Consider the following 15922-nt stretch of genomic DNA (forward strand, 5'->3'; position numbering starts at 1 on the left):
CATCTGCTGTGAGAAACCGACGAAAGGATGTCAATTATTAAACAAGGCCCAAAATAGTGGAAATCAGGGAATAGGCAATAGTTAATTCAGGTCTTTCTCTTGGAGATGGTTGCGTTTATGCCTATACTGTACAATAAGGAGAATGTATTTTATAGCTTTTATAGCATGGCCACTGAAACATTGGCAGCATGCAGCGGAGATTCTCATCAAAAGTTTTCGGACACCACCACCTAAGACAAGTGCAGCAGGTGCATGGGAACACCATCATCTGCAAGCTCCCCTCCAAGTCACGCACCATTCTGACTTGGAAATATATCTGCCGTTCCTTCATCGTCGCTGGGTCAAAGTCCTGGAACTCCCTCCTTAACAGCACTGAAGGAGTTCCTTCACCGCACAGACAGCAACGGCTCAGGAAGGCGGCTCACCAGCACCTTCTCAATGACAAGTAGGGATGGGCAATAAATGCTGGCTTTGCCAGCGAAGTCCACATCCCAGCAACAAGTAAAGAAAACCGCACCCCACCCACCACCCGATCATTTGCTAAGATAACCTGGAAGGTATGGAATGGCTTGTGTCTGATGTCATGGATGGTATGATCTTGCGATACTACTGTGTTCAGATTTGATATGCTGCATGTGGGGAAACCAGTATGTGAAATGCATGAAAAAGCAACACAGAAGTACGCGTATTAGACATGAAAAATCACGTTGAGAACACCATACATGGAATTGAAGTAAATGGAAATAAAAATCGGGAGAGATATAAAATGGGCCGCTGATTCGATATCTGTAATATTACACTATGGCAAAACGGCGAGACCTACCCCATAGAGTTCAAAAGTTAGTAAGTTATGCTGAATCTATATAAATCATTGGATAGACATCGACTAGAATGTTTTGTCCAATTCTGGGCACCATATTTTAGGAGTAACATCAAAAACTTAGAGAGGGTACAGAGCAGATTTACCAGAATGATACCAGTGATGAGCGATTTCAGTTACGTGGAGAGGCTAGAGAAGCTGTGATTTGTTCTGCTCAGAGCAAAGAACATTACGGGGAGATTCAATAGAAGCCTTCAAATTGTTCAGTAGATAGTGAGCAACTTTTTCCACTGGCACAAGGGTCGGTAACCAGAGGACACCAATATAAGATAATTGGAAAATGAACAAGATGAAGAGATTTCATTTGCACAGCTAGTTGTTATGATCATGATCAGCTGCCAAGGTCCTAAGCTCTGGGGTTTCCTCCCTAAGCCTCTCTGCCTCTCTACCACTCTTTCCTCCTTTAAGTCGCTCCTTGAAACATATCCCTTCTGTCCCAATGTCTCCTTATGTGAACTTGTGTCAAATTTTGTTTGATAACGTTGCTGTGAAGCGCCTTGGGACGTTTTACGACATTAAAGGCGCTATATAAATACAAGTTGTTGTTGTTGTTGTTGTTGAATGTGTTGTCCGAAATGGTGGTGGAAGTAAATCCAAAACTAATTTAAAAAAGTAATTGGCTACTTACTTCAAAATTAAGAATTTGCAGGGCAATGGCAAAACATGGGCGGAGTAGAACTAATTGGATAGTTCTTTCAAAGAGCAGGCACAGGCTCAAAGGGAAGAATGTCCTCCTTCAGTGTTACAATATATGATCCTGTCACTCTCTCTCTATTGCACTGAAGCATTTTACTAGCTCATGTGCCAAAACTGTTGCAATAATCCAAATCCTTGGTTTATTATTCTTGCGGGAGATTATTGCATATTCATCTGGAGTACAGCGTGCAGTTGTGGTCTCCACATTTAAGGAAGGATATACTTGCATTGGGGGCAGTTCATAGAAGATTCACGAGGTTGATTCCGGAGATGAAGGGGTTGACGTACGATGAAAGGTTGAGCAGGTTAGGCCTATTCTCATTGGAGTTTAGACGAATGAGAGGTGATCTTATTGAAACATATAAGATTCTGAGGGGGATTGACAGGGTGGATGCTGAGAGGATGTTTCCCCTCGAGGGGGAATGTAGAACTGGGAGCATAGATTCAGAATAAGGGATCGCCCATTTAAGAAGGAGATGAGGAGCAATTTCTTCTCTCAGAGGGTAGAGAATCTTTGGAATTCTCTACCCCAGAGAGCTGTGAAGGCAGATTCATTGAATATATTCAAAGTGGAGATTGACAGTCACTTCAAATACAAGGGAGTCAAGGGATATGGGGAGAGAGCTGGAAAGTGGTTTTGAGGCCAAGATTGGATCAGCCATGATCTTATTGAATGGCGGAGCAGGCTCGAGGGGCCGATTGGCCTACAGCTGTCACTGTTTCTTATGTTCTTATGTTCAGTATGAAAGAGACACTATGCAAAAATTGAACGTCAAAACCAGACAAAGGCCCAGAAATTCGGGTCTCCACGGGTGAGTATGAACGGGGTACTCACCCGTAAGCAGAATGGAAGTGCCCGTTTCATGCATGCACTGCGCATGCGCAGGAAACCGGCACTTCCGTTCCCCTGAAAGAAGGGGTTCACAGGTCGAACGCTTGCACAGGAGAGGCAGCGCGTGCACATCGAACTTACGTTTTTTTTTGCAGGTTTTCCCGGGACGGTAAGTCTCCAGAAGTTAGACATGTAACAAGCAGTCGCACGGCCGGCTTTTTACAAGGTAAGTGGTGAATTAATTAAAATTAAAACATTTTTATCCACAGGTTTATTATTTTTAAATGCTTTAAAGAAAGGTAAGTTCATTTTTAGCCCCATTAGAAAATGTAATTAATTTTTTCAAAAATTAAAATTATTGCTTAAAATAGTTATTTCATGTAATTTATAATTTATTATAAAAATGTGATTTTTTTCATAATTTATTTGAAGATTTAGTGATGTTTTGGGGCTTATAGTATTTGTAGTTTTGATAGGTCTTCCTGTCGAACTTATGAATGAAGCATTCCCTGCTACCATTGGCTCTCCATGGCCCACGTGATCTCAGGGGATGCATCGAACTAAATGTGCCCCTGGGATACGCAAGCACTGCGCGCCGGCAGCTGGAGGAGGCCCAGGTTCAGAATCCCCCGCGGGCCCACAGCTCAACGGCTGGCACGCTAGGAAAGTGCATGTCGGGGGCTTACAGCCGCGGGAAGCCCCCGACCCGAATTTCTGGGCCATTCTCTATTTCTTTTGGACTATTTCAATAATTTAGCGATTAACACCAGTGGGTACTTCACTAAGTTCTTCAACTCCTCTCTGAATTTAGTCTGGGTCACTGCATAAATGCACGTGTTCGTGCAGCAACTCAAAAGGAGAAGCATATACCCGGCTTCCTGGAGGATATAGATGGGGTCATCGGAACCTGTGTAATTGTAAGTGCTTGTAATTCGATGATACAGGTAATGCACAGCAAACGTCATCCACAAGAGTATAAAACTGCCGGATATACTGAGCAGCAAAATGATGGATTTCCTTCGAGCCTTCAATTCGAGATCGTTCTCAATTTCACCGTTTTTCTTGCCACGGAGAGCTTTGCGGATTTGATTGGCCACTACAATATTCTTCACTGTCATAATGTTGAACAGTGAAATCAAAATCAATGGAACGAACGGGGTTAAAATATGGTTAAGGAAGGAAAATGCTCTCCATGGGGGTGAAGAGTAAAAGCTAGATTCGAAGGTGCAATACCAGGGCACGTTGTCAATGAAATACAAAGGTTTAAAGGCGAAGTACCAGGGGACGTTTCGCAAACAGCTCAGCACAACCACCGTCCCCACAACGCCACTTGCCGTTTGCTTGGTGCAATATTGGGTTTTCAACTTCTGGCAGCAAATCGCCACGCATCGATCAAAGGTGAACGCGACCGTTAGCCAGACAGAACTGTCTTTGGCGGCGTAAATCAGGGCCGTTTTGAGCCGACATAGCGGGGTGATGGACAGGAAGCTGACTGGGAAATAAACACCAATTATCCGGCTCAACACCACACTGGTGAGAACGACCAGCAGATCCGCCATTGCCATGGCCACCAGGTAGTGAGTGATGCATCTGGAGAGGCCGCACTTGCCCCGAGACAGGATCACAATCGCCACTACGTTAACTGCAGCAAGGAAAAAGCATTCTAAAATTATTGGTTCGCCTATCAGAAAATGCATCAATATTGTCAGGAATTCAGTTAAACTTTAGAGTTAGATTGTTACATTGAGCAATGTATATCGATCTCTTCACATATTCACCTATAGCAGCGTTTTCTAGTGAAACATAGAATAATAGAAGATAGGAGCAGTATTAGGCCATTCGGCCCATCGAGCCTGCTCCGCTACTCAATGCGATCATGGCTGATACTCCAAATACAGTACCCTGTCCCTGCCTTCTCCCCATATCATAAGAACATAAGAACATAAGAACAAAAGAAATAGGAGCAGGAGTAGGCCAATCGGCCCCTCAAGCCTGCTCCGCCATTCAATAAGATCATGGCTGATCTGATGCTAACCGCCAATCTACTGTCACACAATATCCCTTGATCCCTTTAGCCTTAAGAAATATATCCAACTCTTTCTTGATTATATTTAATGAATTGGCCTCTGCTGCCATCTGTGGTAGAGAATTCCACAGGTTCACCACTCTCTGGGTGAAGAAATTCCTCCTCATCTCTGTCCTAAATGGCTTACCCCTTACCCTTAGACTGTGACCCCTGGTTCTGGACACCCTGACCATCGGGAATACCCTTCCTGCATCTAGCCTGTCTAGTCCTGTTAGAATTGTATAAGTTTCAATGAGATCCCCCCTCATTCTTCTAAACTCCAGCGAGTACCAGCCCAATTGACCCAATCTCTCCTCTGTCTGCCAACTTGTTCTCTATTCAAGTCAATACCTTGCCCCCAATCCCATGTGCCTTAACTTTACATGCTAATCTATTATGCGAAAGCAAAGATTCAAAAGAAAAAATATATAGATAAGGATGCATTAGCACCAACGAATTGATGCATTAAAATATTTAATATTAAACAGAAAAATGTACAGAAATAAATTGAAATTATTAATAGGGAGGTGTCTCCCGTGGAGCATAAACGCCAGCACAGACAGGTTGCTACGAATGGCCTGTCTCTGTGCTGAAATATACCGTTTATTTCAATATGGTTAGTAAAATAATAAAAACTTCAAAATGGATGAGAAATTATGAGAGGTAAAAGGAACTTTTAGCAAGCAGTATTGAATTCTGCAATATTTGAGTGAATTGGACAGTATTAAACAGAGCGAATCAGATGCTTAAATTCAAATAACAACAGAAAATGGCTGAAAAACTCATCAGGTCTGGGAGAACCCGTGTAGAGACAGACAGGGTTAACGTTTCAGGTCAATGACCTTTCGTCAGAACCGGAAAAAAGCAGGAAATGAAAAGCGAGTTTAGGGGCTGGGAAAAGGGGGAGGGGATGAAAGAACAAAAGGGAAGGTCAGTGATAGGATAGAAAGCAGGAGAGATTAAGAGATATTGAGAGACATTAAGACTTAAATTAAATATTGAAATTAACCATTGACGGATATCAAATGCATGAATTGAATAAAACAGAAGAGCTTTAATGTTAACATTCCCAACCAATAAGGACACTGTGATTAAAATACACTGAACATAGAAGGAACGACACAACCCGAATATGGGGTGTGTGTGGTGGGGAGCAGGGGTGGACACGTTCTGTTGTGCAGAATGTGGACCCTTGAACAAAAATGACCGAAATGAGAATTTTCTCCCTATGAAGGATGGTAAACCATGGAAGGAATAAAGCAGTTGCTGAGGGAGGAAGCTCCACTTGAGCCGCCACCCGTGTTCCCCAGGCCTCACCTGAGTAATGGCAGCGAATGTTGACGTGGCTTTTGGGATTGTAAATTGTCAGTTTTGCAAGGAACAGGTTGGGAAGAAACGAAGGAATGAGGAGCTGGTGAAGCTGTCCGTGGCTCGGCTGAGTTCTGGGGAGTAGTGAGGGGGCGCTGCACTGTCGTGGGTGCCGTCTTTCGGATGAGACGTTAAACCGAGGCCCCCTCTGCCCTCCCAGGTGGATATTAGAGATCCCATTATGCTATTCCGAAGAAGAGCAGGGGAGTTCTACCCAGTGTCCTGGCCAATATTTTTCCCTCAACCAAGATCACTAAAACAGATGATCTGGTCATTGTCACATAGCAGTGCGCTAATTGGCTGCCGCGTTTCTGACATTACAACAGTAAGATCGCTTCACAAAGTACTTCATTGGCTGTAAAGCGCTTTGGGTCATCCGCTGGTCGTGAAAGGCGCTATAGAAATGCAAGTCTTTATTTATTTCCTTGGGGTGTTGGATGCCCAAGTTTTCCAGAAGAATGAACCAATCAATGTAAATCTGGAGGATTGTGTGCCGGTGTTAGATAAAGATATGCGGGTAGTAGATGAGGAATAGCGAATGAAGGGGCAGTATCGCTAGTCCCACTCCCCCACCGTTTATCCGTAGCACTGCATTTTTTCCCCTTTTGGTACTTATCTAATTCCGTTTTGAAAGCCATGATTGAATGTGCCTCCACCACCCTTTCAGGCAGTGCATCCAAGTGAATCTGCCTCCACCACCCTTTCAGGCAGTGCATCCAAGATCCTAACCACTCGCTGATTAAAAAGAGCTTTTCCTCATGACGCCTTTGGATCTTCAGCCAATTATCTTAAATCTGTGTCCTCTGGTTCTCAACGCTTCCTTCAATGAGAACAGTTTCTCTCCATCTACTCTGTCTTGACCCCATCAGAATTTTAACACCTCTATCAAATCTCCTCTCAATCTCCTCTGCTCTAAGGAGGACAAACCCAGCTTCTCCAAATAACTGAAGTCCCTCATCCCTGGAACCATTTTAGTAAAATTTTTCTGCACCCTCTCTAAATCCTTCACATCACATCCTTCCTAAAGTGCGGTGCCCAGAATTGGACACAATACTCCAGTTGTGGCCGAGACAATGTTTTATAAAGGTTCATCATAACTTCCTTGATTTTTATGCTGTGTCTCTATTTATAAAGCCCAGGATCCCGTATGCTTTTTTAACCGCATTCTCAACCTGCCCTGCCACCTTCAACGATCTGTGCGCATTCACCCCCAGATCACTCTGTTCCTGCAACCCCTTTAGAATTGTACCCTTGAGTTTATATTGCCTCTCCTCGTTCTTCCTACAAAAATGTATCAGTTCACATCTTTCTGTGTTAAACCTCATCTGCCACGTGTCCACCCATTCCACCAGCCTGCCTATGTCCTTTGAAGTCTATCGCTCTCCTCCTCATAGTTCACTAGACTTCCAACTTTTGTGCCATCCGCAAAAATGAAATAGTGCCCTGTACACCTAAGTCCAAACCATTAATTTATGTATAAAGAAAAGCAGTGGTCCTAGTACCGATTCCTAGGGAACACTACTGCAAACCTTGCCCAGTCCTAACAACGGGCAACAAGATTCCGACCCCAATTTCCAGCCCATTTCGCTACCACACGAATAAATATTTGAATTCTGATGCACAGAAGACAGGTTCCAAACACATGCTTTTATGGTTCTCCAGAATCAGTTCAAATAATGAAAGGGGAAGATTGTGGAAAACCATCCATGGAGCAGCAGGTTGGAGAGCTAAACTTAGCCTATTCCAATTGCTGTGCCAACTCAATTCGAAAAAGATACACATTGCGCTTGTTTAACCAAGATTGCACAGCTATCAGCACCCAGAGGAATTTCAATTTCATGAGTTTCCCGTATGGACGACTCTTCACAGGAGATTGTAAGTCAAAAGTGAAGGAAGATGAAATGGTAACAATCTTTATGTTGGAGAGGGAAATATATTATTACACCAACAACATATAACTTGCAATGCAAAATGTAAGCTTAAGACCTAATGCAGAACATGTTGTTAATTAAACACCTACTACACAAGAGATGATTCTTTAGCAAATACATGAATACAGTGAGGTTATGTTGTTGAAAACGGTGCAACAGCACCGGGCAGTTAAACAGAGGCTTCCATAATTAAAAGTCCGGCTCCATAATAACTTACCTGGGATCCCGACAGCTCCGAGAACTGGATAGAAAATAAGATATACTTGATCCGTTACTGGTTCATGCATTTTCTGGAAGAAGCCGCCCCTCTGTTTGTGCTGGAGAAAGAAACTCCGACTTGCTCTGCGAAACAGTCAAGGGATCCTTGATATATACTTGAGGGAAGTCTCCAGTGAGAAAATTAGGTAAGATCATTACTGATTTTAATTAGACGTTTGAACAAAACAAAATTTGAACAGATACATATTGTTCAAATCAATACGATGTTCGTAAGTTGAAACACCCAATAAGAATTTCTCACAGCATTGTTCATGAGCCATGCAGAGCAACAACACCCAAGAAGCTCGACACCATCCAGGACAAAGGGACCCACTTGATTTGCACCCCATCCACCACCATAAACATTCACTCCCTCCACCACCGGCGTACCGTGGCTGCAGTGTGTACCTTCTACAAGATGCACTGCAGCAACTCGCCGAGGCTTCTTCGGCAGCACCTCCCAAACCTGTGACCTCTTCCACCTAGAAGGACAAGGGCAGCAGGCGCTTGGGAACACAACTCCTCCAATTCCCCTCCAAGTCACAGACAGGAACTTGACTTAGAAATATATCGGCCGTTCCTTCATCGCCGCTGTGTCAAAATCATGGAACTCCCTCCCTAACAGCACTGTGGGAGCACCTTCACCACACAGACTGCAGCGGTTCAAGAAGGTGGCATGCCACCATCTTCTCAAGGGCAATGAGGGATGGGCAATAAATGCTGTCCTTGCCAGTGACGCCCACATCCCATGAACGAATGAAAAAAAGAGGGCTCCTGGTTTAACCCTAGTCTTGTCATGACTCACTATCAAAGATCAAAGCAGGGAACTCTCGGTGCACTTCAGTCAACATTCCTCTCACAACAACTACCACCGAAAAAACACACAGCTAAACTGATGATTCATTTAATTTTCTGTTTAGATACCTTTTCCTGCCACGCTTGCATAAATCAATCCACTTCAGAAAATGGTTGTGATGCGTTTTGGGACATTCTGGGAGGTGATAGGGCGCTATATGAATGCAACGTATTGCTTTACATAACTGTCGTAGCCACATTGGGAATCAGGGGTCCATTAAAGCTAAGAGAGGGTCATTGAAAGCCGCCATATGGCAGATTTAATTAGACTGCCAACAGAGGTCCATTATACATTTTATCATTCTTCACTCCAGCAGAGAATGGGTTGCACTGTACTTAAGAACATTGTAAATATTAAAAAGACTGAGAGTATCATTTTTAGACTGAATAATGAACCTTCAAATACATTGGGCTGCTGGACCAAAATTTTTTAAGGGATAAGTCGCGTGATTTTCAAGAACCAATCTTGAACCACTCACTGGTTTGTCGGCCAGCACGGACAAGATGGGCCGAATGGCCTCCTACTGTGCTGTAAATTTCTATGTTTCTATGACTGGAGTCTGGCATTGTTCACTGAAATTGGAAAGCTGCTGGTATGAGATCCAATTTCAATAAAGAGGAGCAAGTCATATCCAAGGAATTGCAGGCCCACTAGCCTGACGTCAGGTGCAGGTAAGAGACTTGAAGGGTTCACAGGAGGCGCTCTTTGTGATAACCTGGATAGAGAAAGAGTCATCAGATACATGCAATACGGTTTCTGGAAAATTTCATTCACATTGCTTTCAATTTCCACCCTTGCTTCACCTTCATTTCCGACTCTTCCCTTTTCTTCCTTGACTTCTTTGTCTCCATTTCTGGGGATAGGCTATCGACAAACATCCACTCCCACAGCTACCTGGACTATAATTCCTCCCACCCGCTTCCTGTAAGGACTCTATTCCATTCTCCCAGTTTCTCCATCTCCGCCGCATCAGTTCTGACGATGCCACCTTCCATAATATCGCATCTGATATGTCTTCCTTTTTCCTCAACCGAGGATTCTCCTGTACTATGATTGGCACGGCCCTCAACCTTGTCCGTTCCATTTCCTGCACTTCCCCCCCTTCTCCTCCCTCCCAACACTACGATAATGTTCCCCTTGTCCTCAACTTTCACCGCACCAGCCTCCACATTCAACGGATCATCTTCCACCATTACCGCCACCTCCAGCATGAGCCCACCACCAAACGCATTTTCCCCTCCCTTCCCCTTTCAGCATTCCGAAGGGGACGCTCGCTCTGCAAAATCCTGGTCCACTCCTCAATTACACCCAAAAGCCCCTCCGCTCCGCACGGCACCTTCCTTTGCAAGCGCAGGGGATGCAATACACGTCTGATTTACTTGTACTTCTTGCAATCTAGTATATTGCATTTGCTGCTCACAATGGGGTCTCCTCTACATTGGGGAGACCAAACGCAGATTGGGCGATCGCTTTGCAGAATGCCTCCATTCAGTCCGTAATGGTAACCCCGAGCTTCTGGTCGCCTGTGACTTCAATTCACCGCTCCACTCCCACTCTTACCTCGCCATCCTCGGCCTCTTACACTGTTCAAATGAAGCTCAACGTAAGCTCGAGGAACAGCACCTCATCTTTCGATTAGGCACTTTACAGCCTTCTGGACTCAACATTGAATTCAACAATTTCAAACTATAACCTCCGCCCTATTTTTCACATGGCAGCTGTTAATTATTCTGCCATCCTCTTTCCCTGCCTCTGCACCTGCTTAAAACCTGTTACATCTCCAACTTTTACCAGTTCTGACGAAGGATCACAGACCTGAAACGTTAACGCTGTACTTCTCTCCACGGAAGCTGCCTGGCCTGCTGAGTGTTTCCAGCATTTTCAGTTGTTTTTTCTGGAAAAGAAAGTTATATCTTACCACTTTTTTCGCATTTTCTAAAGAAGTAACCAAGTTAATGGAGACATTATCTGTAGACGTTTTGCTAAGGTTCTGCACCACAGATTAATTTAGAAGTGTGCATATTTTTGTGGAATCAGTTGCAATTTAAATAAAGAAAGACTTTCAAAACCACCGGACATCTCAAAGCACTTTAGAGCCAATGAAGTACTTTTGCATGTGTGCTCATTGTTGTAATGTAGGAAATGTGGCAGCCAGTTTGCACACAGAAATCTCCCACAAACAGCAATGTGAAAATGATCAGATCACATGAGGAATAGATATTGACCAGGACGCCGGGAATAACTTTGCTGCTCATCATCCAAGTAGTTCCTTGGGATAACAACAGAAAATGCTGGAAAAACTCAGCAAGTCAGGCAACATCCGTGGAGAGAAATTTGAGTTGACGTTTCGGGTTTGACCCTTCTTCAAAACTGGAGAGAAAAGGAACTAGATCGAAGGCAGGGCTGCGATCGGATAAAAGAACCAAAAGAAGTAAAAGAGATTAGAAGCTGGACGAGATGGCAATAGGCTGTGATTAGGTGTAAAGTGTACTGGCAGGGCAAAAGATAGCTGCCAGTTTCTATCGTACTAGTTCCTTGGGATCCTTTACATCCACCTGAGAGAGTTGGACAGTGCCTCAATTTAATGTCTCAGCCGAAAGACGGCACCTCAGACAGTGCAGTTCTCCCTCAGCAGTGCACTGGACTGTCAGCCTAGATTTCTGTGCTCAGATCTCTGGCATGGGACTTGAACCTACAACTCTTCTGACCCAGATGCGATTATGCTGCCCACTGAACCACAGTTGACACTACGATGGATTAAGAATTGGCTGCGTTCACGTAGCCAGAAAGTTGGTAATAGTCGTAGATGTGCTGGGAAGCTGATTGCCAGTAGTGTCTCACAGGGCCATTCCATTTTACTTTCTTCATAAATGACATGGAAATAGATTGTTACCTCTAGACTCGACGACTCCAAGGCTGTCCTATCTGGCGTCCCAACTTCCACCCTCCTAAAAATTGATCTCATTCAAAACTCTGCTTCTAGTATCCTAACTTGCACTAAATCTGGTTCACCCATCACCCTCTGTGCTCAATGGCCTACATTGGCTCCTGGTGCAGCACAGCTTCGATGTTAAAATTCGTATCCTTATTTTCACATTCCTCCAAGGCCTCTCCCCTCACTATCTCTGTAATCTCCTCCAGACCTATTGTCTTCCGAGATCCCTGCACTCCTCCAATTCTGGCCACATGTGCATCCCCGATTTTATTTTGCCCCACCATTTGCGGCTGTGCCTTCAGCTGCTGAAGATGGTAGCTCTGGAAATTCCTTCCTAAACCTCTTTGCCTCTCCTTACTCATTTAAAAGTTTCCTTGAATCTCATCTCATTGACCAAGCTTTTGGTCATCTGTCCTAATAGCTCCTAAAGCGGCTCTGTGTCAAATTGCGTTTGATAATTGCTCTTGTGAAGCGCCTTGGGATGTTTTACTACGTTAAAGGTGTTACATAAGTGCAAGTTGTTGTTGTTTCCAAAACATTCCATGAGTTTTCGGGTGACAATATATTTTTGCAAGTGTTAGGGCTGGGGTGGAGGACCAATTTATGCAAGCCAGCTTAGATGTGAGCAAATGTTTGATCATGCGCTTTGGACCTAAAAAGGATAGAACAAAGTACTTTCTAAATGGTGAAATGTTGGAGGTCCAAAGAGACTTGGTGGTCCAGGTGCATAGATCGTTAAAATATCATGAACAGGTACAGAAAATAATCAAAAAAGCTAATGGGTTCCTGGCCTTTATATCGAGAGGACTAGAATACAAGGGGATAGAATTTATGCTGCAGCTATACAAAACCCTGGTTAGACCACACCTGGAGTACTGTGAGCCGTTCTGGGCACCACACATTAGGAAGGATATACTGGCCTTGGAGGGAGTGCACCGTAGGTTTACCAGAATGTTACCCGGACTTCAAGGGTTAAGTTACGAGGAGAGTTTACACAAATTAGGTTTGTATTCCCTAGAATTTAAAAGGTTAAGGGGTGATCCGATTGACATATTCATGATATTAAGGGGAATGGATAGGGTAGATAGACAGTAGCTATTTCCACAGGTTGGGGATTCTAGGACTAGGGGGCATAGTCTAAAAATTAGAGCCAGACCTTTCAGGAGTGAAATTAGGATACACTTCTACACACAAAGGGTGGGAGAAGTTTGGAACTCTCTTCAGCAAATGGCAGTTGATGCGAGATCAATTGTTAATTTTAAATCTGAAATTGATAGCTTTTGGTTACCGAATGGTATTAAGGGATATGGACCAAAGTTGGGTATATGGTGTTAGGTCACAGATCAAGAACGATTGCATTGAATAGTGGAACAGACTCGAGGGGTCAATGGCCTACTCCTTTTCCTATGCAATGCATGAATGTTCCAAACTCTGGCAAATGGTATTTAAGCTAGGAATGTTATGTATTTGAGTAGGGCTAACCCTAAGTACACTTCAATTTTATATGGAACAGAACTGAAATCAGTTGAAAGAGGTAAGGGTCTTGGCGTTACAGTTGTAATGCACTGAAGGTTCAAGAAGAACACCGAAAAGCCATAGCTAAAGCAAATGGGGTATTCAGTTGCCTTAGCAATTCATTAATTTTCAACCAAAGCACGTCATTTTGTCCTTGCGAAAGACGTTGGTTTGACCACAGATAGAATCATTTTCAGTTTAGGTCCACTCATATGGTGGGTGATGCATAGGGTTTGGAAAAGTTTCAGAGGAATGCTGCGAGATTGGAACCCAACTTAAACAACATTATTTACTCCATTAGTGTTAAAAGGCAGGTTTAATCATTTTACTGGTGCATAGACTTTGGGTGATTTGATGGAAGTAGTTAAAGGACTATACTCTTTTTATATTAATAGATTGTTTCAATTTGATCGAATCATGAGGGCCAGGGGACGTGTATATAAGATGTGCAATGGTAGGGCTAGATTAGATGTTAGATGGTTCATCATTTCTCAGAGGATAATAGATCAACGGCCTGAGTTACTGGTTCGTACAGTGAGTCGTGACTCTTCCAATTAAGACTGACATCGGTAGTGGGGAAAATGCTAGAGTCCATTAAAAAAGATGTAATAGCAGAGCACTTGGAAAACAGTGGCAGGATCGGACAATGTCAACATGGATTTACAAAAGGTAAATCGTTCGTGACTAATCTACTGGAATTTTTTGAGGATGTAACTGGTAGAACAGATAAGGGAGAACCAGTGCATGTGGTGTATTAGGACATTCAGAAGGGTTTCGATAAGGACACGCATAAGAGATTAGCGTGTAAAATTAAGGCACATGGGATTGGGGGCAAGGTAGTGACTTGGATAGAGAACTGGTTGGCAGACAGGAAGCAAAGAGTTGGAATAAACGGGTCTTTTTCTGAGTGGCAGGCAGTGACAAGTGGGGTACCACAGGGATCGGTACTAGGACCCCAGCTATTCAAAATATATATAAATGATCTAGAAGAGGGAACTAGATGTAATATCTCCAAGTTTGGAGACGACACAAAGCTGGGTGGTCCTGTGTGCTGTGAGGAGGATGCTGAAAAATTCGAGTATGATTTGGACAGGTTGGGTGATTGGGCAGAAGCCTGACAGATTCAGTGTAATGTGGATAAATGCGAGGTTATACAGTTTGTTGGCAAAAACAGGAAGGCAGATTATTATCTGAACGGCAACAGGTTGGGAGAGGGGTGAACTGGAACGAGATCTGGGTGTCCTTGTACACCAGTCGCTGAAGGTAAGCATGCAGGTGCAGCAGGCGGTTAAGAAGACAAGTGGTATGTTGGCCTTCGTAGCGAGAGGGTTCAAGTACAGGAAGAAGGATGTATTGCTGCAGTTGTACAGGGCCTTGGTGAGAGCACATCTTAAGTATTGTGTGAAGTTTTCGTCAACTTATCTGAGGAAGGATAATCTTGCCATGGAGGGAATGAGATGAAGATTCACCAGACTGATGCCTGGGATGGCAGGAATGACGTCTGAGGAGAGGCTGGGTTGATTGGGCTTTTACTCGCTGAGTTTAGAAGAATGAGAGGGGATCACATTGAACTTATAAAATTCTAACAAGACTAGACAGACTTGATGCTGGAAGGATGTTCCCGATGGTCAGGGAGTCCAGAACCAGGGGTCACAGTCTAAGGATAAGGGTTAAGCCATTTAGGACAGAGATGAGGAGGAATTTCTTCACCCAGAGAGTGGTGAACATGTGGAATTCTCTACCACAGAAGGCAGTTGAGGCCAATTAATTTAATATATTCAAGAAGGAGTTAGATATATTTCTTAACGCTAAAGGGATCAAGGGATATGGGAAGAAGGCAGGGGCAGGGTATTGAATTTGGATGATCAGCCATGATCTCATTGAATGGCGGAGCAGGCTCGAGGGGTGGAATGGCCTACTCCTGCTCCTATCTTCTATGTTTCCATTCCAGAGCTTTGTGAGCTGGGACAATTCTTGGATGGGGAGGCGATGACGTATTATAAAAAGTAGCTAAAATACCACGTAAGATAAGTTGGGCTAATATGAGTATTGGGAAGACTGAAGCTATTGGTGTAGAAATCTGTTGTATAACACTGTTACACGCGAGAACAGCTGGGCCCATTGCAATGGAATTAAGCCAGTTTCACAAAAAGCAAAACTATGCAAAAAAAATCCCGCTATGGAATAATAACTCTCTGCTAGCAGCAGCGACTGCCTTTTGAGGGTTTGGGTAAGTGAGAGAGTTAGGGTAAGTCGGGTGTGAGGTGCTGCTTTTGTTTTGTTTTTGTCTTGTTTTTCCTGCCTGTCTCAGGATTAGCAGACATCGCAGAGGCGGAGCAGCGAGGCGAGGACCAGTTGAGGCAGCCGGGAGCAGCTGCTGGTGTTGAGTAGGAGCAGCGAGGCGAGGCAGTCTAAACAGGCTCCACAGGCAACATTCCAAAGGGAGGTCAGAATTCAGAAGTGACATCACAGCCAAGCTGATAGGTGATTGGCTGGTTGGTGAGTACTTTTCCTTCCCTTTAATCCTTTATAAGTTGGTAAGTTCAATTAAATAGAGGTGTGATATTCATCATCTAGAATCGGGAC

The 15922-nt window shown here is 43.9% G+C and overlaps 1 protein-coding gene across 1 annotated transcript; it reads right to left on the minus strand.

Moving 5' to 3' along the window:
• Positions 1-3148: 3148 nt before the first annotated feature.
• LOC147109925 (putative G protein-coupled receptor 139) lies at positions 3149-8059 on the minus strand. The gene is made up of 2 exons (XM_086003941.1): positions 7990-8059; positions 3149-4050 (listed from the first exon to the last, which is right to left on the minus strand). The coding sequence occupies exons 1-2, from the start codon at positions 8057-8059 to the stop codon at positions 3149-3151; spliced, it is 972 nt and encodes a 323-aa protein (XP_085860067.1).
• Positions 8060-15922: the final 7863 nt, after the last annotated feature.

The sequence above is a fragment of the Somniosus microcephalus genome, chromosome 12 (genome assembly GCF_052327205.1).
Source record: "Somniosus microcephalus isolate GS21.2 chromosome 12, FLI_Smic_1.0, whole genome shotgun sequence".
In the NCBI taxonomy this organism is placed as follows: domain Eukaryota; kingdom Metazoa; phylum Chordata; class Chondrichthyes; order Squaliformes; family Somniosidae; genus Somniosus; species Somniosus microcephalus.